General features: G+C 35.1%; 1 protein-coding gene across 6 annotated transcripts in view; it reads left to right on the top strand.

Annotated features, from left to right (window-relative positions):
- Nucleotides 1-27235, top strand: part of LOC126972645 (protein ultraspiracle homolog) — a 74213-nt gene that overhangs the window by 27783 nt on the left and 19195 nt on the right. For all 6 annotated transcript variants that reach the window (XM_050819525.1, XM_050819520.1, XM_050819523.1 and 3 more), the window contains 2 exons: nt 9989-10196; nt 19350-19575. In XM_050819525.1, coding sequence (XP_050675482.1) covers nt 9989-10196; nt 19350-19575 — 434 coding nt within the window. The remainder of the gene's footprint in view (nt 1-9988; nt 10197-19349; nt 19576-27235) is intronic.

Below are 27235 nucleotides of genomic sequence, written 5' to 3'. Positions count from 1 at the left end.
CTTCGACTCGTGTTTAAATATAAGCAATGTCTAAAGATTGTTGAACACAAAAATTTGTAATATAACTTTTTTTAAACAAGTGTTCAACACATGATTAACTTTTCTGTAGAAACACTGTTTGTCTTTATCTTACCTTTGTAACAACAGAATTACATGATAGGGAGAAGTAATTTTACGACGTTAATTAGACGACTACTCAATCAAAATCCGTTGCAGTAGGTAACAATAGATTCGCTCCCCTTTTCTATTTTACTTTATCTCTGTTAGAGACGTTCTATACCTCGCACGGTTTGTATATTATAAATCTATGGTATGTCATAGATTTAAATAACAGCTAAGACATTCGGTTAGTAAATAATATTTCGAGGATTTTATAATACAAAGTTAATTATAATTAATATTTTATATTAAGTTAAAAATTCATAAAACGAACTAGATCGCCGTCGATTCAAAATGTTATCGAGTTAATTATGTTTAAGTAAAAACTCCTTGAACGGTGAGCACTTTATTTTGTGGGTATTAAATTAAACTGAGCTGTCACGGTTGGCTATGTAACGCCCAAATCGCTTCAACAACTGGTCACGCATACGCACGTATGTCCTCGCATTCCATGAAAAAAAAAACGTAAAAAATACAAACGCACGTAGTCGCTATACAAAAACAAGCATAAGTAGTTATCGTAGATTGATTTATATTCGTCCTTCTATACATGACATCATCTTGGAATCATACGATTTATTTATAATATGTTGCTTAATGTCTGTCGACGTGAACATTTGGACTTTATTGATCCTATATACGAGTGCTCGTAATTAGCTCTGACACGTCGCACGAGGCTCGTTACGCGAAGAAGCCTGTGACGTAATGAAATACAAGGACCGGTGAATAGAATGTTATTAGGTCCATGTACATTGATTTAGATGGATTACAGTAGAATTTCTTTACATGTATTAGCTCTATACAGATTGCGGATTATCACGGGTTGCGTTTAGACTGTAGGAGTGGGACCAGTACCAGTTGGAGGCTCCTTTGCACAGGATGCCGGCTAGATTATGGGTACCACAACGGCGCCTATTGCTGCCGTGAAGCAGTAATGTGTAAGCATTACTGTGTTTCGGTCTGAAGGGCGCCGTAGCTAGTGAAATTACTGGGAAAATGAGACTTAACAACTTATGTCTCAAGGTGACGAGAGCAGTTGTAGTGCCGCTCAGAATTTTTGGGTCTTTCAAGAATCCTGAGCAGCACTGCATTGTAATGGGCAGGGCGTATAAATTACCATCAGCTGAACGTCCGGCTCGTCTCGTCCCTTATTTTCATAAAAAAAAGAAGGCTATAATATAAGACTTACAATATACTAGTGTATAAAAACCAAAGCGTGCCATAGAGAATATTCTTTCTTTATTTCTATGGGAGATACAGCAAGATAGAAAAGGTAAGGACAGGTCGTAAAAGCCATGCCATTAGTATTTATTATTAATAACTGACGCACCCGTTGACATGGCTGTCAGGTCGTTTATGCATTGGTATATTCTAAGTCTGTGTTTAGACCACAGTTCAGAGAATTCTAAAGACCTGCAGCGGTTTAGTTTTATATTATAGTACACATACCTGAAATAGATGACCATATTCTATTTTGGAGTACGTGTAACCTGTTACGCACAGGCGACAATTTCTGCAGATGGTACAGATCGTCAAGGATGCACATTAAAAGTCCTCTCATTTGATTTGATTTGATTGAGAGCTCTAAAATAAGCAAATTCGCATCCAGTTCTAACAATCGGCTGGTTTTGAAAGGTCTGTGATTGGCCTTTATCAACAAAATCAACCAATTTTCCAGTAATCAGCGGCGGTACCGAACAAAACATTACAAACTTCGATTGATCTGTTATGTTTTCATCGAATTCGGTAGAGCTTTGATTAAAGTTTTCGTATTACGCTGTTGATATCGTACAAGTTAAATTAAGTTAAATAACAACAAACTTGATGTAAATGTATTGATTAAAATATATTTTGTATTGTTATATCCGAATCTTTCCTAAATATTTCAGTTGGTATATATATTTTTAATAAGCTCAGAACCGTATATCATTAACTTTGATATTTTGATATTCACATTATCATTTAAATTGTTGCACATTGTTGCTTCTTGAATATTTACTAAAACATTGAATTATAAAGTTGCAGATGTGAAATAATATAATATAGTTAGCCTATTTGGCAATATGGTTCTAGATTGGCAAACTTTGGTTGGGTGAAAAACTGTACGTACCCTATAGGAAAATTGATGATGAAATGGTAGACGAAATAAAACGGCAAGCAGATATATAATGCTAGGAAAGGCAATGGAATATTTTAATTAAATTTAAAGAAAGACTTTCTTCGAACATACTGATAAAATTAAAACAGAACTGCCGCCCTCACCTTCCTATGTAACATTATTTTATTTATTTTAATGTCTTCATTTGTTAAACTATTTTAAATCTTGTTTTAAGAATTGTACGACTGAATTGTAGATCTAAAATCAATAACTTTTTTCAAAGATAGAAATTTTTGCAACAGATTAAATTGTAATACTTTATGGCACTCCAGATGCGTGTACTTCTGAGTTTGACATAACTTTACTGTATGTAATAGGAATTTCTTAAGAAAGTTAAACAAAACGGGTAAAAGCTACGGATATACCAATTAGCAACTGATGAAATGATTGAGCCTGGGGCACTTGTCCGTTTGCCGTCTCCTATAAAAAATGTGTAATCTCGTCATAGTTCAAAATGTGTTGGACATCCACGGAAATAAAAAATAATAATAAAATTCAATGAAGACTTGAATCAAGCAAGGACTAGTTTTAATTTAATACTTGTTTCGGCAGACTTTGGCCCACATTAACAAAAAACAAGTAAATCCTCGCATGTTGGTTATACCTAGTTTTCAATATTCGAGATCACGAGAGCAAAGCGTGCGTGTCGCATTTGTAATTACTTGTGGAATATTATATGTAATTATATTATCTAAAATGACATTATGGTATTTGATGCCCATGCTAAGGAATGTAATTATCTCTTTTCAGAGACTTTCTCGTCTACAGTCAATTAAAGATGTGTGCGCGTGTTTAAATCTTTTTGTAACTACTTCCATATTTATTGCAATCGTTTTCTATGTCGGTTTCTCCACTCAAATTCTTAATTTTATCTTCTTATCTGATCCAATGCCACTGAATAATGGAGATTTTTTGTGAAAATACCGGATGCTAACCTGTAAGTACTTAAAAAAAAGATAGGTTACTAAAAATTAATTAATAAGTTTGTGTGCAACGTTTTAAATTTGGTGAAGATTAAAACGTTCTATATAAGTAATGTTTCAAATTTTATTTTGACATGTATCTATCTATATAACGAAATCTTTGTACACAAGGACTTATCAACGACCGATGACAGTACAATTATTTCAACAGCCTGTCCCTCTTTTATTAGCTTGGTTGGTTGTATGTTTGTTTGTATGTAACGAAATCTTTGTACGTGATTTTCGACCCCTTCAAATAGATTTATTTGAAATTTGCACACTGGACAAGGATTGGTGTCAATTTAATAATTTATATAGTCTGTCTCATTTTTCTAATCTAATCTAGTAATTGTAAGTTAATGTCATTAAAATTTTTGAAAATATCTATCAATTACGCGATGTCTCCTTTCAAATTGATCAGGTTTTTTTAAATTTCGATTTTTACTTTCTAGAAACTCACTGATTCAAAAAGTGAGTAAAATCCTTAAAGGCCGGCAACGCTCCTGTCATTCCACTGGTGTTCCAAGAGAATTTGGGCGGCGGTTATTACTTAACACAAGGTGACCCGTACACTCGCTTGTCCTCCTTTTTCATAAAAAAAATTTTGGTAAACATGCAAATATCACTCAAACTACTGTTGTCGTTGTATGTAAATGACAGAACCTCGGGAATAATAATTTCAAGATGGCTATAAACTCGCGATATTGCCCGACCATGACAATAAAATAGTTTATGAATGGAATAGATTTTTCCTTAAAAACATTAGTTCATAATAATATTATATTGTGATATATTTCTTAAAATTCATTAGAAAATACATAAAAATAATATTTTGATATAAAAACTCTGCGATTTTCATTATTTATTATAATGGTACAATAAGTGGGGGTAGTAGATGGTCGATGAAGTGTGATTTTAAAATTCAAATCCAAATATTTTTATTAGAATGCCTCAGACCTGAGAAGAACGGGCGAAAGAAACTCAACGGGCTTTTTATATAGAAAACAATGTAATATCGTACAATTAATATTTATAATTAAAGATTCTGAGGGTGTTCGCTTCACTCTCAGTCTGTGGTATCATTAATCATATTGTAGAATATACATGGCCCAATGAAGTACTTTCTAACTCGACTTAACCGAGTAGTAGGCATATCAAGTTTATGTTTGTAACTCGTCGACAAGGGGTGGGAGTGGGGTCCTATATTTTGTGACGTCATATTTCAAACTCGAATATATCTAAGCTGTTGCTCCAGTGTTGAGGCATACTCACTTGTTTAAGGCGAAGAGTAAGCAGAAAACACGCAAACATAGTGTTTTTAGACAAGTTTTGTGGTGAAAGTATAGCATTTCGAGCTATGAACACTACTTAATTCTGTTACACATATCCTTAAGTCTTATTTGTAGGTTGCTAATGCTTGCTGTTGGTTATAGTTAACACTGCCGAGCCTTTTTGAACTACCACTTTTCTTTGAAGTTAAACAAGTTTTTTGGCATGGCGTGACGCATTTTTTTGTTTCTTCTCTCAGAAAAGTTATTCTTATAGCTTGTACTTTTTTGTGTAGGTTAATTTATTTAGATTAGTAGTGAATGACGAGGATTGTAAGCATATAAACTGTTTTCCACGCAAGAATTTTGAAAATATTGGCTTTGTTACATAGATGGCGAGCCGGCAGCCGTGAACTCATATCGCTCAAGGTCGCTGGCATTTAGTGTCGCCTTAAGCGATCGAGCGGCATTTCTGATTTCTATTTTTCTTCATACAAGTCCGCGAACTAACCAACTGAAGCAATAACATAAGCTACTTTTGCCCATTTTTGAACAAGTATTTTCTATCGCGTAGATTCGTCCTTGAATAATTGCTCCTGGATGTACCACAGTAATTCTTTGCATGGATGAAAATGATACATAATACACACAACGAAAATTCCTTGCGTTGTCATTAATATAATGAATCGATTATTTTCTTGTTAACCTTTTCAAATGATTGATATTTGTACACTTGGCAACGGAACTAGGTACATAAAGTCAATAATTTTAGTAGAATTGAAAATATATGTGAGGAAGAAAGGACAAAAAATCATGAATTTGTGGGACGTTATTTATTAATTGTCCTTTATATTAAAAATGTCAATTTTTTAATGGACAAGGAGGAATAAAGAGCGTTCGGGTCACTTGGTGTTAAGGGATCACCGCCGCCCACATTCTCTTGCAACACCAGAGGAATCACAGGAGCATTGCCGGCCTTTAAGGAAGGTGTTCGCGCTTTTTTTGAAGATGTCGTATCATTCCGGAAACACCGCACAAGGAAGCTCATTCCACAGCTTTGTAGTACGTGGAAGAAAGCTCCTTGAATTCCGCACTGTGGAGGACCGCCACACATCTAGATCTGTCTCATGCGTCATGCTCGTGAACGGGCGCTGCTTGTGGTGGCGGGATGATCCTGTTGCCGGGGACTCGGTTTCAGATTCTTAAAAGTTATTGTGTATATATATATGTATGGATACATGTTTATTTATTTATAATCGCTTATAAAATGCTCGCAGAATACCTTTATTGATCTATGGTGTATGTGGATGATGCAGCTACTGTACTCAATAACTTTTGTATTAATTTACATTTACTTTTTTGACTTACTCATTTGTAAGACATTGACTATTTGATGTTTGAGTGTGTTTGTTGCATCATTTTACATATTATAGTGTAATTGAAATGATCTGTAAATCTTGATATAAAAAAGTGGCAATGAGTTTCTTGCTACTTCTTCTCATTAGCTCTTTAGCCCTTTACGAAGTAGCGGTAGATTCAATAAGAAAAATATTTTATTTTTTTTTGACATTCATAAGTGTCATTTTCCGTGACCTACTTGAATAAACTGATTTTGATTTAATTTGATAAGATGATTGGCATGATATCCTTATTTGTGGCGTGTCGTGCCTAGGTGGAAAGTAGTATACATAATGATTATTTTGCCTTCTGTGTCAGTTAGTTTCTTGACTAACAAATGCTTTTGTTCACCGCTAAATATTCCTATATTATCGCACTATTTAAAATTATTTCTAACTTTTCTCATAACCACATTAATTGTTTTCGTTATACTTATCTACGTTGTTATTGCAATTGCATTTTTTTATTTAAAAAGTGATTGTTGTTATCTGGTCCGTTTCTTTTGTGTGATACCATTATCAGGGGTCAGATAAATGTAATTTTAACACTGATACGAAAATATTTTCACTTTATCTTTTTGCTGGTTATTCAGCATCGAATGAATTTGTTATTTTATAATAGGTACTATGTAATCCATTACCATGCTCAGCCTTTAAATAAGCCTGTTACGCAATCCTATTTATTCCCATAATATTATGTAATAATAATGTATCTGTTTATATCTCCTCATAAAATGTCGTTAACTAGTACAGTAGAACATTTAACAGCTAGTATTTTTGAGATGCTGGTGTCTAAAGTAGGTTGACCCTGTATTACAGATCGGCAGGCCTCATCCCTTAGATATCAGGATCAGCATTTGTAAAACATTACTCATGTGTACTACAAGCTAGTAAAGCATTAATATAACAATACCTACATTATTTGTGTATGCGAGCGCGGTATCTCTGAGGGGAAATAGTAGATTGTTAACCGAGGGTCGAAAGAATGAATTCCCGAGATATTTAGACGCCCGAGCGCAGCGACGTCGGCTATAGTCCGAGTAGGAATTGATTATTTTACCCGTGTTAAACATTCTACTTTTCATTTCGAATATGAGGAAAATAAAACTAGTTTTTTATCGAAGCACAGATTAGTATCCCGCCAATTTATGTCGACTTTTTAAATTTCAAATATGGAACTTACCGCGTAATTGTTGCAGTTTATTCCGCTCAAAGAAGTTTACGCTTAGTTCACACGGGCTGTTTAGAGAGTCACATGGCCGCAGCATTTTTTTTTAATTAGTTCTTTTTTTACATAAAACTCTTCACAGCAGTTCTATTTTTAAAGTTCATTCTGGCCCTTAGGTGGGAAGTTATTTGTATGAGTTTTTCCCTCTCTATGGAGGGAAGCAGCATTTTCTACCCAATAATCAGATCAAAACAACATTACTTTCCGACTATGAGTAATGAAAAATACTTTTGCGTATCATAAGATCGTGGTCGTAGTGATCTCGTATGTCTGAAGATCAATACCTACTAAAAACCGCCTCCTCTTCTATCTCCCTAGTTCCCATGGATTCGCTGCAAGGCATTTCTTCAAGGGGGGGTCCTATTTAGTCATATAGAAGTTTAAAATTTTGCTGTCTATACTTGATGACTTTACAATTTGTTCGTGAGTTGTTGTGTTATGCCGCACGTTTCTTGTACTTATTATTAAATACAGATTGAGGCCAGGGCCAAGAGGTGAGTGCCATGAATAAGAAAGCTTGTGTATAAGGGTTGATCGCGTACCTACTAAAGGGATGGGTCTGATCGATTGACGATTTTTATGGAAAAAGAGGCACAATGGATCACCTTAAAGTTGTAACCCTCTTGTCACACTAGAGGAATCACAAGAGCGTTGCTGACCATATAAAGGTACATATTATGAATTCGAAAAACCGAAAACACATTGGAATCGTGGCGGGAACCAGGCGCACTAATGAGAGACAAATGTACTTCATATTACGCCACCTACGCTTTAAAAATTTCAACGACAAAAGTCCAAAAAAAAACAAATAGTTGTGTGTCTAAAATGTTATATGTGATATTATTATTATTTATTCACTAAAATGTTTTATAGATTATTCAAATTGTAGCGTCGCGTTTTTACTGTTCGTGTTAAAACGGATTCTTTGACGCATTTAAAAAGTTCCCTTTGAGAATAAATTAGGATCGTGTAGCAATTTATTTTGGGCCTCTGCTTAAGGCAACGTCGGAGGCTCCTTTGTCCGCTGATTCTTTTCATTTTGCAATTGTAATTTATGATACTGTCTGCTGAGGGGTCTATTAACATAAATGGTTTCCTTCTGAATTTAGCTCGGTGTACATTTTTAATGGTGGTAATTTTTATTATTTTATTCTCGGCCAAATGTGGTGATAGTAGACGCTGTTTTGTTGCCAGTGTTTGTCTGCATGTCAGTTTTTTATTTTAGATTTCAAGTTTTTAAGACATAACAGTTGCTGAGACCTTTTTCAAATTTAAGAATTCCAGAACAATATACCGTCGCGCTAATGTTTTCTTTTAGATATTCATTAATGCGATAAGGACAACTGTAGTTCCGGCTTGAAATTCCTCCTCCAAACTAACTAACCAATCGACACAAATTTGTTTTTTCGCGAATGTTGAATTTGTATATCAGGCCCCGGTTTGCAGCCTATATGATGAAGCCGTTTAAGCACTTTTTGATGTACCTACTCTAGCACTTACAAAAACAAAAATGTCGAAAACAGAGACATTGATAATGATGATATTGATCGTATTTCAAAATAATTTTCAGCTTCGGTTAAAAATCAAAGAGAGAAAAGAGTCGAGGACGTTTGTATCGAACAATAGCCTCTAATGTTTCCTCTCAAGCTTTAGCGAAATATGAATTTGATTACCCATTATTAGTTATTTTTCCACTTTATATTACTTTACAAGACATATTACTCGAGATATCCAAAATAAGATAGAAACCTGAATTTTTATGTATAATAAATTGTTTTATTAATTGCAATATGCATTTTGCATAGGTAACTGTAATAATTTAAAAAATACACAGCCCATATTATCTGGAGGGATCTCTGAAATCTGGTTTTAGTAGTCGACAATATCAGTTTTCGTATAAATATTGCTCAAAATATATTTTCCTTTTGATTTTGTTTGAATGTGTTTTGTTTGTAAGTATGTGTATATATATAATATTAATGTTTCAAATATTATTCAACAAGCCTTGTATAATAATGGTATGTAAAATGTACAGAACGGGCACGTGTTACTCGAAATGCTGGAAAGTAACGAGTTAATTATTCACGTATTCATCAACATGCCTGTTAATTATGTAATTTGTAGTCAATTTTCCGTTGAATGCTTGGCCAAATATTTTCAACGAATGTTTTAGACTTGCTACGCAACAGGAGACGCTCAAGTTGAAGGTGACATTTGTGATTGGATTTTCATCAAGCTGGAGGGTTGTTCGTTCACTTTTTGCCGACCTATCGAGCATGTTAAAGGGGTAACATGTGAACCGGTTTTGTCTGGTTTTTCTGATTGACCGACGCGGACGTTTCTTTTTTCCTTTTATTGGCTATCTGCTGCGGTTGGCCGCAAGTTAGACTTGAAATGTTAAAAAAACATTAGGATGGTATTGTTTTAGGTTTTTCAAAATAATAAACTAGATAAATGCCATATTGTTCTTCGGTTATATGCTAACCCAAAGGCCGTGGTCGAGCATGACTTGACCGTAGTCGCTGTCATCTGCGGACGAAGTAATGACGATCTCTTGCTTGCAAATACCCCATAAGTCGAAAAACCTCAGTATAGTGAATCAAGAGCTCCTAACTTGTGACACGAGTAATACCAGCCCCGATAATTTGAAACTGCGCAATGATCATAATTTGCTGCAATGTTACTACGTCGCGACTTCAATAAAGGATGCGATTAACTGATCGTCTTCGAGGCTGACCTAAAAATCAGTAGATGAATATAACCCACGGAATATGAACGGCTAAGTGTGTTGTGCTAAGGTTTGTTTTTGTTTGCAGGGCTAAACTTGGAGCCAGGGTTCATGTCGCCCATGTCTCCGCCTGAAATGAAGCCGGACACGGCGATGCTGGACGGAGGGATGAGAGACGACGCCACGTCCCCGCCTGCCCTCAGGAACTATCCACCCAACCATCCTCTTAGCGGCTCTAAACACCTATGCTCTATATGTGGCGACAGAGCTTCAGGGAAACATTACGGAGTTTACAGGTATCGGTTCATAAATACAAATTCGAATTTTATTTAAAATTGTCAAAAACTACCACTCATTCGAAAATGTATGCCTTCTTTTCTTAATAAAACTTCGTAACATTATAATATCTTACAATTAAAATGTATGATGATTTAAATGTTTTCATAAACAAGTACTTGCGAGGTACCAAATACAATTTGATAATTATACACATACATATTTTACAAATACATATTTTTTAATGGAGGAGAGGAAGCCTACTAAACGTGAATTCCTAATAGCATTTCAACGAAAAAAATAAATTTAAACTGGCAATGTAGAATTCTATGATATTTAGGGTTAAGTGGGGTAGTATGGGCAATTTTAGGTTACAAGGTATATGAAAGTGCGTTAGAAGTGGCAAGAGTAGGTGGTCATTTTAGTACCCTGCCGATTTTGTTTTAAGTAATAGAATAGGTGCCAGTGTCAAGATACTAGACAGTCATTATATTTTGACCCGTATGATTTCTTAATGAGGAATCATATAAAGTTGTTGGCCGTGCCGTCCCTAATGTTACGAGGTTTCTAAACAATATGTTATGTTTTTTAAAGTGATAACCCTCACTTCTAGGCTTAATACACAAATAAAATACGAGGTTTCGCTATCCATTTGGTATATTTTGGCTGAGTTCCAAAACCATGTTCATTACAGACAAGTTAACAAGTGACACGTGTCAACGTCAAAGTACTTTATTGACATAAAATCAAATAGATTGCGTGTCAACTTCAACAACATAATTAAGTGCAAATGTCACAAAAGTTTATACAAAAAATATATATGTATAGTTAAAACAATATGTATAGACAATGTACTATTTTAAAAATAATGCAATCTAGTGCTTTTATATATCTTAATATTTTCTCTATTACGAAAATTCTCAATATCATCATCAGATGCTTTTTTATGTATCCAGTATTTTTAAAAGTACATGATTTTCCAAACTGAAAATGATAAGGTAGTAAGACCGGTATAACATGCTTTTATTAAAAAAAATGTTTGAATATGTTTGCTATCAAGAGACACGATATGGCTCACGTGTTTATTGGTGCAGATAACGCCGGCCCCCCTAAACATTAATTCCACCTGTAACCATTAGCTTATATCAACATTGACAATTATGAGCTCCAGCCATTTTACTGTTGCCGGATACTGTCTAGATACCATAGAGTTGTAGACGACCTGACAACCTGTTGTTTTTTTTGTGGAAGAAGAGGAAAAACGAGCGTACGGGTCACCTGATGTTGAAGCACCGCCGCCTATATTCTCTTGCAGACCAGACGAGTCACAGGAGATTTTGTCAATATGTGCGTTAGCTATAGTCCGACAACTTCGTGCACGACCGTCCCACAGCGGGTGGTGTTGAGGGGAACGGCAACGTGTGAAAGTGCCTTAAGTCGACACTAAATGCCAGCGACCTTGAGCGATATGAGTTCACGGCTGCCGGCCCGCAATCTATGTAACAAAGCCAATATTTTCAAAATTCTTGCGTGGAAAACAGCTTATATGCTTACAATCCTCGTTATTCACTACTAATCTGAATAAATGAACCTACACAAAAAAGTACAAGCTATAAGAATAACTTTTCTGAGAGAAGTACCAAAAAAATGCGTCACGCTATGCCAAAAAACTTGTTTAACTTCAAAGAAAAGTGGTAGTTCAAAAAGGCTCGGCAGTGTTAACTATAACCAACACCAAGCATTAGCAACCTACAAATAAGACTTAAGGATATGTGTAACAGGATTAATTAGTGTTCATAGCTCGAAATGCTATACTTTCACCACAAAACTTTTCTAAAAACATCATGTTTGCGTGTTTTCTGCTTACTCTTCGCCTTAACACGCTACCCATTGATACCGTCTGTCACCCCGTGGACGGTGGCGCAAGAAGCGGACTACGGAACTCTCACGTGTTGTCCTTCCGCGCAACACCTCCGGTTACCCGCTGACATTTTATTACCCCCTCCCTGTCCCCGCCACCGTCTGCCACCCCGTGGGACGGTCGTGCACGAAGTTGTCGGACTGTAATGGTTTAGTATTCAAAACATCAGTGTTCACATCCTCAGGGATGAGAACTAAGTTTTTAGTTAAATATTTTAATAAAATGTCTTGAATGTAGCCATTTTATTTTAGATAATATAGCACTGTCGTAGAGCAGATGGGGAAGTAGAATATTAAATATAATTAGGAATAAAGCATCATATTACACTAACTTGGAACGTTAGTCAAAGATAATGTTTACTATAGGCTCTACGATAAATCTTATAATTAAACTACAGATTATTAGCTATTTGGGCAAGAGACCTCTTTATCAGGTTGGACATTCTCTTTTTATTCCTTTTAAAATACGCCACTGATCACTTATTATTGATCGCTATTATTATTATTAATATATAAAAAACACCTTAAATTTACATCGTACATATTTATATTTGTGCTTTAGCATTCGTTTTCATATTAGTTTCAAAGATCCATTATTATGGGCAAGTTGCGATACATCGGTTATAAATAAAACCTATCTATTACGGAGGCGCCGACGAATCACGAGCCCCGCCACACCTTAGACAGTTTACCTCAATCTTATTATATTTTATTCTTATTGAATATTAGCTGATGCCCGCGACGTCGTCCGCGTGGATGTTATTCGAAACAAAAGTACAATGTCTGCATCTAATGTTATATTATGTAGCCTATAGGTTATATACATATATGTTGTCCCAAATGACTTCTTGTCAAATTCGAAATAAATATATTCAGTAGTATTGCGTTTATCCGGACGTACATACTGTATATATACAAACAGTACAAACATTCTATGAACTAGTTTTTTGGCTTTGGTATTGTTTTTAAAACACACAGCAAGTGTGTTTTACTAGTGGGAGGCTCCTTTGTACCGGATGCCGGCTAGATTATGGGTACCACAACGGAGCCTATTTCTGCTATGAAGCTGTATTGTGTAAGCATTACTGTGTTTCGGTCTGAAGGGCGCCGTAGCTAGTGAAATTACTGGGCAAATGAGACTTGACATCTTATGTCTCAAGGTGACGAGCGCAGTTGTAGTGCCTCTCAGAATTTTTGGATTTTTCAATAATAATAATGCGGCGCTGCATTGTAATGGGCAGGGCGTGTCAATTACCATCAGCTGAACGTCGCGCTCGTCTCGTCCCTGATTTTCATTAAAAAAAACTAGATATTATTTATATAAAGTACTCGATGTACAGTTCTTACTTTGTTACAAATTATTGTATGTATGGATATAGTTCATATACGCTTACATTAATTAACTTCACCTGTATGTATTAACTCAATTTAAGAACCTGGTTATCACCCGTTTTATGACAGTATGTCCGATTTACTAGAAAATTAGAACAGGTATAACGTACCAACGGTAGAAAAATATTTTCTTCAGGTACGGTGGCTCCTATCTTATCCAAGATCACCAAGACAACTAAAAAATATACGACAAAAACATTCCTTTGATGCTATCTATCTATATATATATATAAAAGAATTGCTGTTCTTTAGTCTCGCTAAAACTCGAGAACGGCTGGACCGATTTGGCAAATTTTGGTCTTGAATTATTTTTGGAAGTCCAAAGTGCTAAATTAAATAAAAACAACAAATTTGTTTTTCCTTTGATGTGTCCATACATAATTTCTATGAGAGAATTTATTGACGCACGCTTTGACAGTTCTGCTGTGAAACAATTTCATTACAACAACAGGGAGCATATTATACGAAATAATTCTTGATGTTATGAAATTGAATGTATTGAATGAATTATTGACAAATTCATAAGAAACAGTATTTTAATTATTATATACAGAACAACGTCTGTCGGGTCAACTAGTTTTTAATAAAAATATTGTAAGATATTATTTTGACATTTGGAGAGTCGTTCGTTGTATGTAATATGGCAGCTTTTATGGAGAAATACTAACTTCTGTCCGTCTGCGTGAACTTAAGTGCTTGTGAAACGAGACAACTTAAAGCCTCAATTGATTGATTGAGTTACATTGATCCACAGCCCATGCATCAATTTAGTTTTGAGTCGGTATTAGGTAAATAGGATTTTGTTTTATTGTAATTGAAATTATTTATAAATTTAATTGAAAATAAGAACCTGTTATACCATTCTGTTTTGAAAAGGGCAACCTTAGAGTTTCTTGCTCGTTCTTCTCTAAGGAAATCTGTCTTCCGAACGAACTGTATGAAAAAATGACATATTTCAAGTGTAATGCAATTTACCTACGAAATAAAATATTTTTAATAAGATTTATACCACTTTTGGGCTGCAGAAGAATTCTTTGAGAATCATTAAGAGAAAAATTAAAAGAAATTCACATTTTGACTGTTGTATCTTAATATATTATTGGTAATGTTCTGTATGTTCATGAGCACTTTAAGGAATTTGCTAGAAACTGTGACAATCTTACCCCCTTATTCATAATGGTCCGCTAACTTAAAACATCCGCTAACTTAAAACATCCGCTAAGGAGTGTTTTTTCTCATTCTGACTTAGGTCAACAGAAGAAGACAGAGTGAGAATTAGCAATGCTTTAAGTTAGCAGACTATTATGAATAAGGGGGATAATTTTAACACGAGGAACAAACATAAACGTGCTATGCCTACTACTCTGTTAAGTTGAGTGAATAAGTCTTTTATTAGGCGATGCATATATACTTTTACAATATGATCCCTGAAAATGTACAAAACAAATGTGTTACGAAATATAATTGTTAAAAACGTTTATGTGGTAAAGGTTTTTATAACATAAATGATTTTCTTAATGATACTACAGGCTGGGAACAAAGCGAACCTAATCAGGCTCTATAAGTATAAATTGTATTGTACGATATTAAAAAAGTCCCTATAGTTTCCTGCGCCCGTTCTTCTCAGGTCTGAGGCACATTATTTCGAATGAGTGGTAGTTTTTGAAGTTCAATAAGTGATGTAAATCCTATTTTAAACAAAATCCTATTTGAATTTGAATTTGTTTCATATTTCTTTTATCAGAGACAAATGTGGCAGAGGCTCACTTGATGGGAGGTGGTGAGGCAAACACCCATAGGCATGTGTATAAATAGAAAATATTTTTCAGGTTATTACTAATCTAATGAAATAAAACACGTAACTTTGGTATTCATAGGTGCCATTTTTGACTAAAGTAAATAAATTCTTTTTTGGTGTTTATCGTTAATATAGAAATCTATATAAGGTTATAGAAATGTTATAAGTGCTAATTCCTTGCGGGACTATACATACATACATACATAATGGTTGTTAATGATCATACAACGGAACCTTAGTTTCTACTTTACGTTTAGTACGTTTTAAAAATATCACCGCCATTCGAGTATTACGCTCTGCTGAAGTTTCTACAGTAAAATTTAAGGGCACATAATAAATTTGATTTCTTATTGTAAAATATTGAATCATAGATAATTGACGTTGGGAGGCGGCTGTACGAGACCTTGTAGTATTTAACCAAACGTCGTCGCCATAAACCGCGGCTTTACTTAATGATAAAAAACTGCTGTACCGTTAGAAAGAAGAAAAATTAAATGTACTGCACGCATGTATTTTAACTCACATAATATATTCGTCTTGATAGGCTGTTACAGCTGTAAAAACGTCGAAAGAGGGGGCGAACTGTGAACCTCTTTTTTCAAAAGGAAAATTTTATTGATGAAAGATGAGATGAGAATACTTTATTGGACCTTTTTGTAAAACAAAATACTGAAAATAAATACCAAAAATGAAAATACTAAAGACGAGGCAGTAAAGGCCCGGGCTATAGCCTGTTCGCAAGAACAATTTAAAAAAAAAGTACTCTGTGTTTATAATTTGACGCAATTTAAAATGTACTTTTAGTATTTTCTAACCAAAAATATCGCTTAAATATCATTTTAGGTTTCGAAACGCAACGCATATTGTTCGTGTAAGAGAGACAAACTTATGCAACGACTGTAGAGCGTCATCTCTTTCTCACACCGCGGACCGCAGACAAATTTATCTCATTCATTCTTCATAAGCGATCCAAACGCCATTCAGTAAAAGGCACTTCATGTTACGAATTTTAGTGATTCAGTTTAGGTACCTAAACTGAACTGCATCGAAATCGCATCGCTAGTTAAAAGTTGATGGTAGGTCCTCTGTTCTTTATGTTGTTTAATAGCAAGAGACTCACGTTTTTTATCTGTTTTTATGTATTTTTCCAATACCCTTTGTCTCTAGATCATGCAATATCATGATGCATAAAATATAAATTCATCTACTAAGTGCAAATTAATAACTGTTTATACTGCAAAATGATATATACATCATTACAATGTAAAAAAACGATATATAAGCGCTTTTAGTATAACCTATATGAAAAAAATTACAGAATTCAGAATGATGTGGTATGAGAAGGCATTCGCTCTCGGAAAGGTAGAGAAAATTTGCTAAATTAGTAACAAAATCGAACTTTACCGCAGCGATATTGCGCCTCCATTCAGTTAAATACTACACGGCTATGGATTAATACAATTTGAGCTGATAAATTATTGAAACAATTTACAATTCTATCGATCGCTCGGCCACTTGTAATGTCATACAAGAGACATTTTCTTTTGACCTTGAAAGGTGTTTATGCTAACAGCAACAGGGCAGGTAATAATAATGTGCCATTGCAAATTCGAATCTAATTCTCGGTTTCTAGATACAATCTCGGAATTACATCGACCATTTGTTTCTGTGCGTGTCTATCAGCAGCGGCAATGTGAAAGGGGAAAATGAAGTTCAATACGACTTCAACTTGTGGCAATCAAAGTATCACCGCCGTTTTTTTTTGCAGCATGTTTCGAGTCGATATGCGATGGAGTGAACGGATCCATCCGTAAACTCGTCAACGAATGCTGCTAGTGGTACTAAATAAATAGTGTAATTATATGTAATTCCACATTTTTACATCATAATCATGGTGTGCCATAGACTTAGAATATACTATCGTATAGACGATCTGGCATTCCAATTTTGATTTGTCAATGTGTGCGTTAGCTGTTATTTGGTTTCACATTCAAAATACTAAGGAGCTAATGCCAAGATTGGTTGACTATTTACGACTTGTCAATCAAAATTGGTTACAGTAACAATAGATTCCCTTACCTCTCTTGCACGCTTTGTTTGTCTATACCACTGACCTGTACAATTACCACTGGACAGGGTTTTCCATGTTTCAGAAATATTGTTGTGCCAATTTGAAGCGCCACTGGCGTCCAGAGAACTAATTGTGACGTAAAGGAACGTACAATACTCTGAAGTATTATTGCATTTTGAATTAATTACGTGTATTTAACGTGTTATTTATACTTCAAGAATCAACGTTATAAAGTACACAATTATTTTTGTAATTAGTTTCCCACCAGTCTATTGATGTTTGCTGAGGTTGTCATCACTAGTTTTAGTACAGCAGACGCTCGCTACATGGCCAACAGCGCCAAATTGGCGAATACCAAACAGGCACAAAAGCACTTTGACAGCCGCCAGTCCAGTGGTATATGGATTTGGTCTATGAAGCGTCATTAAACAGACAGTGAATTCAAGTACTAAAGATTGAATACTGCCAAAATGCAATGCATTAATTATTAAGTACCTGCCCTATAGTATTTAAGTTTAGCGAGATTTTTTGACCAGTGCGATTTACGAGTACTACTATGGGAGAGAGATTGAGACGAGGAGAAAGAAAGAGAGAGAGAGAATAGTAACTATAAAAAGGCTGATAACTTTTTTTTGCTCCTTTGCACCGGACGCCGGCTAGATTATGGGTAAGTACCACAACGGCGCCTATTTCTGCCGTGAAGCGGTAATGTAAGCATTACTGTGTTTCGGTCTGAAGGGCGCCGTAGCTAGTAAAATTACAGGGCAAATGAGACTTAACATCTTATGTCTCAAGATGACGAGCGCAGTTGTAGTGCCGCTCAGAACCCTGCATACCATTACAAAATGGGCAGGACGTCTCTTCATAAAAAAGGCTGAAAACTATTCTCTATTCTCAAGTCAGTTAGAGTAGAAATAGTTTAATTTGATTAATGCAAGTATAATTTTAATTATCTGCTTCGGGAGGTGTTGATATCACTGTCGCGATACTCGAGGTGTGTTGTTTGTTGGCTGAGATGCGACACGTGTTCCTCCGCGTGACACTGACAAGGTGGATTGGATGCGTGTTTGTCCCCTTGGCCTCTACGCTGCTATTATCGGTGACGTCACATATTATATTATCTCGTCTATTGTCATGACGCAATAAGGTCTGTCAATGATGAACTAGTAATTCGGTCGGTGGCGGGAATGTAATCTATGTAACAATCAAGATTTAATGTGCTTCGATCCTAAGTTTGCATTTCAAGATTTCCATCTTGTATTTAAAATGTATATAATATAGAAAACGCTTATTCTTGCTAGAAGGAAAAAATAGTTAATCACTGAGGTCAAAATGACATTCATAGTCAATGATTTTACCACCATTTTGGAAAACTTGAGCTTTAGTGAGAAGAAGTGGCTAGATACCCATTGTCATTCTTTTAAGTCTATATTTACAGTTTCAGAATTTTACATTACCTAAAGTATTTTATACAATTTATGAAACGCACCAAAATTACTCCAACTGACTTCTTGTGTATATATAAAAGCGAAATACCACTCACTCACTCACTGACTGACTCACGAAATCTCAGAAACTGCAAAGCTTACAAACTTGACATTTGGAAGGTGAGAGAGTTTTGAAGGGACGTGAAAATCGACATTTAGGTTAAGTAGCTTTAAATAATAAAAATCTGTATAAGTCCTTTTGGAAAATCCCCTATTAAATACACCTTACGTAGCTCACAGGCGCAGGCGGCTCGGAAGGAGACTCGAACCTGGACCAGATTGCGTGCTAGACTGGATGGATAGAGAGTATATCTATAATTTAATATCTACCGAAACCAAGACATCTCACCCTATTTGTGTCGTAGAAGTATGACGTAAACGCGCCCGCACGTTTGCCGTTGTTTAAACAAACTCAACAAAATTATAACTACCACGCAAATGTCTGTGCCCCTATTCCTAATAAAATTATCAATTTAAACGCATTCAACCCCCTTTTTGTTTCCAGTTGTGAAGGTTGCAAGGGTTTCTTCAAGAGGACGGTGCGGAAAGATTTGACGTACGCATGCCGGGAGGAGCGGAACTGCATCATAGACAAACGGCAACGGAACCGGTGCCAGTATTGTCGCTACCAGAAGTGTCTCGCGTGCGGCATGAAAAGGGAAGCCGTGCAGGAGGAGAGGCAACGAGCTGCCAGGGGGGCGGAAGACGCACACCCCAGCAGTTCAGTGCAGGTATTGATAAAGTTTTTATGGAAATAAGCTAAGAAAATTTATACGTCTAGCTATTTAGACGTATAAATTTTCTAGAGAGACTCTATAGATGATCTAAGGAAATAAGTGACAAAATGAGCCGAAGACCCATATGTTGCTATGCTTGCCATATCTCCTCATGAGAGTCACGTAACGCGTTACAAAACAAGTTATTGTGTATCGTAATGCGATGACCCCAATCACATCGCAGTCTTAAATGTGATGTCCCTTGTAACGTGCCGGCTCCAAAAGATTAACATTCCTTTATCTGCGGTACTTCTTTAAAGTCTGTTCCCATCACTGACAAGCCGCGTCGAATTGTACACATTTTCATAAAAAAAAAATACAAAATAAGCCCCAAATATGAGCTATGCGAAAGAAATAATGTTTTACTTAAGAACCTACTTTTCGGCCCCTTTTTTCCTTTAGGTCGTTTATTCGAGAATTATCAAGTTCGCCCTTGCGATTCCTTATCGGTCTGTCTGTTCACTAGATGTAGAATGTGTGAAGATAACACTGGAAGAAGTTCACAAAATTATTGAGAAGCTGTTCACTGAGTCGTGTTGGTACCTACGATTATTTGATTTCTGGTTGTAGCAGAAGAAGGACTAAATAAAAATTAATGCGATGAAAGTTAACCTTTGTGTCGTATGCTTGAAGTGAGTTTGTGATTCAGATTTAGAAAAAAATAGAGATTAGAAATTTGCACAGGATGGCTTGAAGTAGATTGATATTTTATTTTACTAACTCTATGCGATACTGAATCCGCGATTAGATAGGGGATGTACGGAAAGGGCGCTAGGACAAGAATTCAAAGAATAAGATAGATATATTTATTTATTTAAATATGAAACAGTTGAGGCGAGAATGGCCAGATCAGAAAGAGACAAGACGAGCAAGACTTTTACCTGATTGTATAGCAATGGCAGTGCCTTGATTGAACCTAGAATTCTGTGCGGCATGGCAATTGCGTCCGACAGACAAGATGTTAAGTCTCCTTAGCCCAGTATTTTCACTACATATAGCACAATACTGCTTCGGAGTCATTGTGGTACCCACCTGCTGGCTAGGGTCAGCATTCTGTGCAAACAAGCCTATCACTGGTAAATAGTAATATAATAATGAAGTTTTATTTGATTCTATGCAAAAAAACAATTGTTTTATATTACTCTAAGTTACTACTTTCTACCTCTTTTGGGTAAAAGCCTCCTCCAAAGAACTCCATTTAGTTTTGTTTTTGCAGTCTCTATCCAACTTTGCCCCGCCACCGCCACTATTTCATTTGTCCTACCACAAGGCCTGCCTCTCTTTCTAATGCCTCGAGGGCCGGACCATTTAATTATTCTGTGTGTCCATCTGTCGTCAGAGTATCTGGCCACGTAAGGCATGGAAGAATTTATGGGCTCCGAAATTCTTCCATGCCTCACCTGGTAAATAGTACCGTTGTATAAATTGTAGAGTTAACATGTTCGGATATTATGTTCGCGAGCCAGAACACTTATCCTTCTGACATTAATTGATTTATAGTTGTTATTATTTTTAAATTCTCTTCGGTATAGATTATCATATAATTTACAATGATAATATTATAATGTATCATAATATAATTATTATGCTATTATATCACCAATTTATCGAACAGTATGTTATTATTGAGTGATATATCTGGGATTAAATATACACACTATACATACACACACACACGCGATACATTATAGCTAACACTTTTATAATAAAGTCCCAGCCACTGTTCAGGCATTATCTATAAATAAATTTAAATGTTTTATTAAAAATGGCTCCGTCGTAAATCCTATTACTCCACAGCTGAATATCTAAGTGATCGGACAGCCTGGGACTAGATTATGTACAGTACAATATTATATATTTTTATTAAAAAGAGCTCAAAAAAGAATGCTGGGAGAGTTTCTTGCGCTGCTTCTTCTCTATCGATGCGCTATTTGTTTCCGAAGCGGTAGTAGTATCTAGTATATTAGAAATTACATCAAAAAGAATTCTAAAGGAATCAAGCGCTCTTACAACAAAGCCAACCGTCCGTGTACATATAGAATTTTTCTTGCCGATTCTCCATTCAGTCGTACAAATCTGTAAGAACGTTTTAAATTGTCGTTGTTAGGTTGGCTCAAATGAAGAATTGCGCTTTGCTCTTATAATCTAACGAAAATGTGACACAAAGAACAATTGCGAATTTTGAGCTGACTATAGGAACCATCTAAGATTAGGATAGTTACAAAAAATACTACGTGATTAGTTTGACTGTTAAGTTAATTTAAGTCAAAATTGTATTGTGAAGAAACCGGGCAAATATAAATTTTTTAATTTTTACATGGCATTAAACGCATCCTTTTTAGATTATACATCCTTGATTAGATTAAGGATTGGTCTCCGCTGAGCTCCAACTAGATAGAGGCTTTAATAATAGCTTTTTTATTGCGGCAACTCTTCGATCCGTGTGTGCGTGGCATCTTGACACTCAATGGCATCTTTCAAATTTACTCACATACGCTATGTGTTATTTTACATTAAAATTAATAAAATACCAAATACTGATGAATTATATGAGTCTTTCTTATTCTTGTTGTATTAGTTTTAAAAGTTTGACGACGCAACCCGGCAATTTATGTTTCAATTATTAGCAAAGCTTAACAGAACATGTGGCACGTTATCGTCACACATTGTTCGAGACACGAGTACGCCCACCTGGGCGTAGTTTTAGTTGCCGCACTTTGCGACTACGCGTCCGGTATCTAGTTGGAGCGCAGCGGAGACCAATCCTTAATCTAAGTTACATACATCATAGAAATCTATCTGTCAATATGACTGACTGACAGCGAATGATCATTGATTTGTTGACTGTAGGCAGGTGACGAATTAGGTTATTAAATATTAACTATTAGCTTGTGGTGAAGTGTTATTCTGTTAAATACTTTAGTTTTAATATAATTGATGTATATATTTAAAATGCTATAGTAGCAAAAAGAAAAACCTAACCTAAACCTCAAGAAATACTATCATTTCTCCATTATCCTGGTTCCAAATCTGAGATGTATTATGTCAGATTAGATTCAGTAAATTGCAGAGAATCACTGGCCTGTATAAATACCACTGGACAGGCCATATATTTCACAACAAAATTTTTGTACCTATTTGAAGCGCCACCCGCGAGCGTCCAGAGAACTAATATTGAAGTACAATATAAATGGCTGCGAAGGCACGTACAATACTCTGAAGTATTTTTGCATTTTGAATTAATTTCGTTCGCTTTCCGTGTTATTTATACTTCAAGAATCAATGTTATAAATAAAGTACACAATTTTGATTTGTAAATAGTTTCCCACCATCTATCGATGTTTTCTGAGGTTGTCATCACTAGTTTTAGTACCGCAGACTCTCGCTTCGTCATGGCCAACAGCGCCAAAATGGCGAATATCAGACAGGCACCAAAGCACTTTGACAGCCGCCAGTCCAGTGGTATATAGTAGAGGTCAGTGCAGAGAATCAAATAATGCACGTCAGATACGTGAGCCTTTCAAATATTTTACTGTATGGAAGTTCGCCATTGTTCTTTATAAATCAAATTTTCATTTCAAAATCTGAATATATTGTTTCCTTTAAAACAAATATTATTGAAAGTGCGTGTTCATTAGAGTGTGTGTTTTCAGGATCAAACGTAAGCACATCCGGTTGACTACGTCACTCACACACGAGCTAATTTCTATTAGTTTGCTAATGAACAAATTATGTATTATTATAATGAACCACATTGTATTCGTAGAATACCATTCTTCTATTTTATAACTTACCTGGCCATTATTATTGTAAAAAAAAATTATTTGATTAACACGAATGTTACATATACAACATTTTTGGGAGACTGAAAGCGTGAGCTTACAAAGGTCACGAAGCGTCAGGTTAAATAAATAATAATATGCCATTTCCAATCAAAAATCTAATTTAAAAATACAGATGCAATAATACACGTGATTCGAAATTTGAACGCGTTTTTTATAATAATAGGTTTGATCTTTCCCAATATTTCACATAATATAAAATCTCAGTAATGAAATGGGATGTTATAGAAAACAGAATGGTAGTGATTGCCGAAAGTGTATATGCAGCCGTCGTTCATTCAAAACACTTCAGAAACTAGGTATTGCAGTCGTATGTTTTAAATCCTATTATCTATTGTAATTGTACCAACGCATTTTCTGTCCAAGACTATCTTAAAAGTTCGAGTCAGCCGCGAGCTGTTAGCGAGCTGAAGGACTCTTTCTCGTATCATCATTGAAGAACTGAAGCTTGTTGGCTGCCGATATACAGGACATGCACTAAAATAATCCCTACAATTATTGAGACTGACTCAATTAAAATGCTTCCTGTCGCAATATGCGGGACAAAAGTAAGTGTACGCTCATAGCTCCGAAGAAGTTTCACAATTGGTCGAAAAGTGCTACGGAGACATCCCATCTTATCAAGGAGGCACAAAGCTTAATTTCTGTGAAAATGGAAGACTTAAGCCAAAGTGTATAAGATACTGTATTAGATTCATTTGTTAAACTTCATGCCAGTCTCTTTTTAACAATGTACCTTGAACCTTCCAGCAAGACTGCACCTTGTCACAAGGTAGGTACGTATTACCCAAGGTAAACACTGAAATATCTTTGTCTGTCAAGACGAAACATGTGCCTACTCTTAAATTTGTAACAACTTTACTTGTGAATGTTTCTAGCAAATAAATAACTTTGACTTTCTTGGCTCGAAATCAACGTTATAGACTTTATAACAGCTCTATATAGATATCTAAATACAGTCTAGCCCAGATCTGAACCCCTTAGACTACAAACTATGGTCAGTTTTATAAGACAATCTGATAAGTTGCTTAAGAAATCTCTAGAACAATCAGTGACTTAATCTCTGTATTTAATACAGAGAGCCAAACGTAGTAATTTCGTATAGAATCCTTTTATATCTATTGCAGGGACAAGTTTTATTAAGATTATATTACGTCATAAAAATGCATTTTTAGTTGTAACAACTTGTTGCCAGACTTTATAGAGGTGATGCTATTCTTGTTGGTATTTTCAAGTCAAGTTATAATACACTTATATCATGATCCATGTCATGAACTGTGAGCGTACATAACTCAAAATTGTCTTCTAACTCCCGTAACGATCTGATACTATTCATCTGTTGTTGTCAGCGGCTGTGATTACAACCGCTCATAACTCGAACGCCCTTTGCCCTTCTTTTAAATAAAAAGAGCGATTAAATGCGCAATTTCATGCGTCATTTGTTCTTTGAACGCGCAGACTAAGGCGCACTGCACACGTTAAAACATAGCTGCCTGTCAGATTTTTGTTAACTACTGAAATCTCTTATTTTCACGTATTTCTTTTTGCATGCGGTATCGTATACGGTACTAATCTTTTTTAGAAATAATATATTATGCCTACTAACTGCCCCGACAGTCGTTGTTTTGTCTATAGAAAAATAAAGGCGTTTCCATAATTAATGAAGAGAGAAACAAAAAATATATGCTATATTATCATTATATCTATTAACGATTGTTCGTCACATAACATTTGATTTCATTTAATCAATATTAGTGGGATTTGTAGTGTCTTTTTAGCAAACCATTTCGATGATACCAAACAAATTGCCTCTGGATGTAAACCATAAAAAGATATAATTAAATAAAATACATTTAAGATCGGATCAAATTGTTTATAATAATATCTAAAAGTTAATCCAATCTCGGACCACGATGATCACGCCCTCAATGTTTCATCAAGATCCGTTCAGTCATTTAGGAGTTCAGTCATCAACTATTGAATAAAGTTTTATCGTTTGAATAATCACTGATGTTGTCCATAGTTTGCGTACCGCCTTAAGGGCTTCATTGCTTTAGAAAACGTAACAAGATATGGGCAGATTATAGAATTTTGTTGATGTGAAACCCAATTCTCAAATAAGTTATGAATATTTTCTTATTTTAGGTAATGTTTAAAAAGATACCTAACACTGTATAATATGTTACCATGCTATAGTACCCGAGATAGACACCGTATATACGCAACTTTAGCCTCCAAGTACGGAGAGTCAAAAATGAGCAAGCACCTTATATATGTCGGAAATGTCTGGATAATAAATTAACCCGCCCTTCTTTATTTATTTAATTAAATAATAAATTCCGCCAATAAGGTATTATTATTCCCTAATATAAACACGTTTTTACGAGTTTGTACATATTCAAACTTTTGTAGTAACGTTTTTTTCATAAAATTAATTAAATTTGGTATATTAACAATACATTAAAAATTGTACATGTGCATGCTTCAAGAAAGGTGCATGAGTAATATTATATGTATCACTCATTCATTCACTTGTTTTTTTTATTTCGGAAGAGCTTGAAGCACAAATGTCATTATTAATTGATAAATTTTATGCCCCCTCATCATCATCATCAGCCGAAAGACGTCCACTGCTAGACAAAAGCCTCCCCCAAAGATCTCCACGACGATCGGTCTTGAGGTGCCCTCATCCTGTAAAAATTGGTCGATCGTGAATTTCTTTTTGGGTTTCGTGTCCAGTGATTAATTCGTTCAAGGCATTATTTTACCATCAATCATTTCGCAGCCCCCGCCCAATGATATTGACCAGTAAATTGTGTATGCAATTTTTTCATATCATGGGTTACATAACAAACAGATAAAAAATTAACAATCAGATGTTTAACACTAGTTTCGTTGTGATTGCAAATCTTGTGTCCGTTTCAAATTTCGTACATTGTGAGACACAATATTGATAGCTTAACAATAATTATATTAATATTCTTGCCTATATAGATATGCTTGCCGTAGAACAAAGACTACATGAAAGATAAAAGCTGTTTATTATAATGTGAAACGCTAATATGGTTTGATTGCAAATCTCTTTGTTCCAGCTATTAATCATTGTTTGTTGACTATAAAAATGTAAGGTTCAAAGTAATGAAGGAGCAAATCTGATGACGTCACTGCGCACTTTGTTTTAGTGCAGTCATTGAAGTTAATTATCTATGAGACTTTTATTGAGCGCTTTCGTTGTTTAATTACTTGGAAACAACACGGAGATGTTGTTGTCATTTTATATTACATATTATAAGTTATGTATATATGTATATGTAAGTTATAACTACATTGTATTTAGATACTAGATAGGTATTGTTTTATGTCTTAAGGGGCTGTATGAATAAATAACATGAGGTGTCTTTGACAATTTTTACGGGACTTCACCACTTTTTGGGATATCGTAAAATTTCGCACGGCGTCCCTCTTACCTCGCGTGACATTTTCAGAATACGAAGGTATTTTTCAATTTAAATAAGTTGGATTCGATTTTATTGCGTAATGTAATCTAACTGTTTTTACTTATATTAACCCAGTTTATGCAGTAATAATAAACTTTTTCTAACCTAAAAATATTAAGCGATATTTTGAGATTCGGATGAACACCCACGCCCCTATATAAATAATAATTGAGGAGACTTTTACTAAAAGCATATTAATGTTTTTGGATTGGCAGGTATTCATATATTTTTATGAACAAATGACCATACAAACTTTTTAAAAATAATAATAAACAA

This window comes from Leptidea sinapis, chromosome 27 (assembly GCF_905404315.1).
Source record: "Leptidea sinapis chromosome 27, ilLepSina1.1, whole genome shotgun sequence".
In the NCBI taxonomy this organism is placed as follows: domain Eukaryota; kingdom Metazoa; phylum Arthropoda; class Insecta; order Lepidoptera; family Pieridae; genus Leptidea; species Leptidea sinapis.
This window is presented reverse-complemented; position numbering and strand designations above follow the sequence as displayed.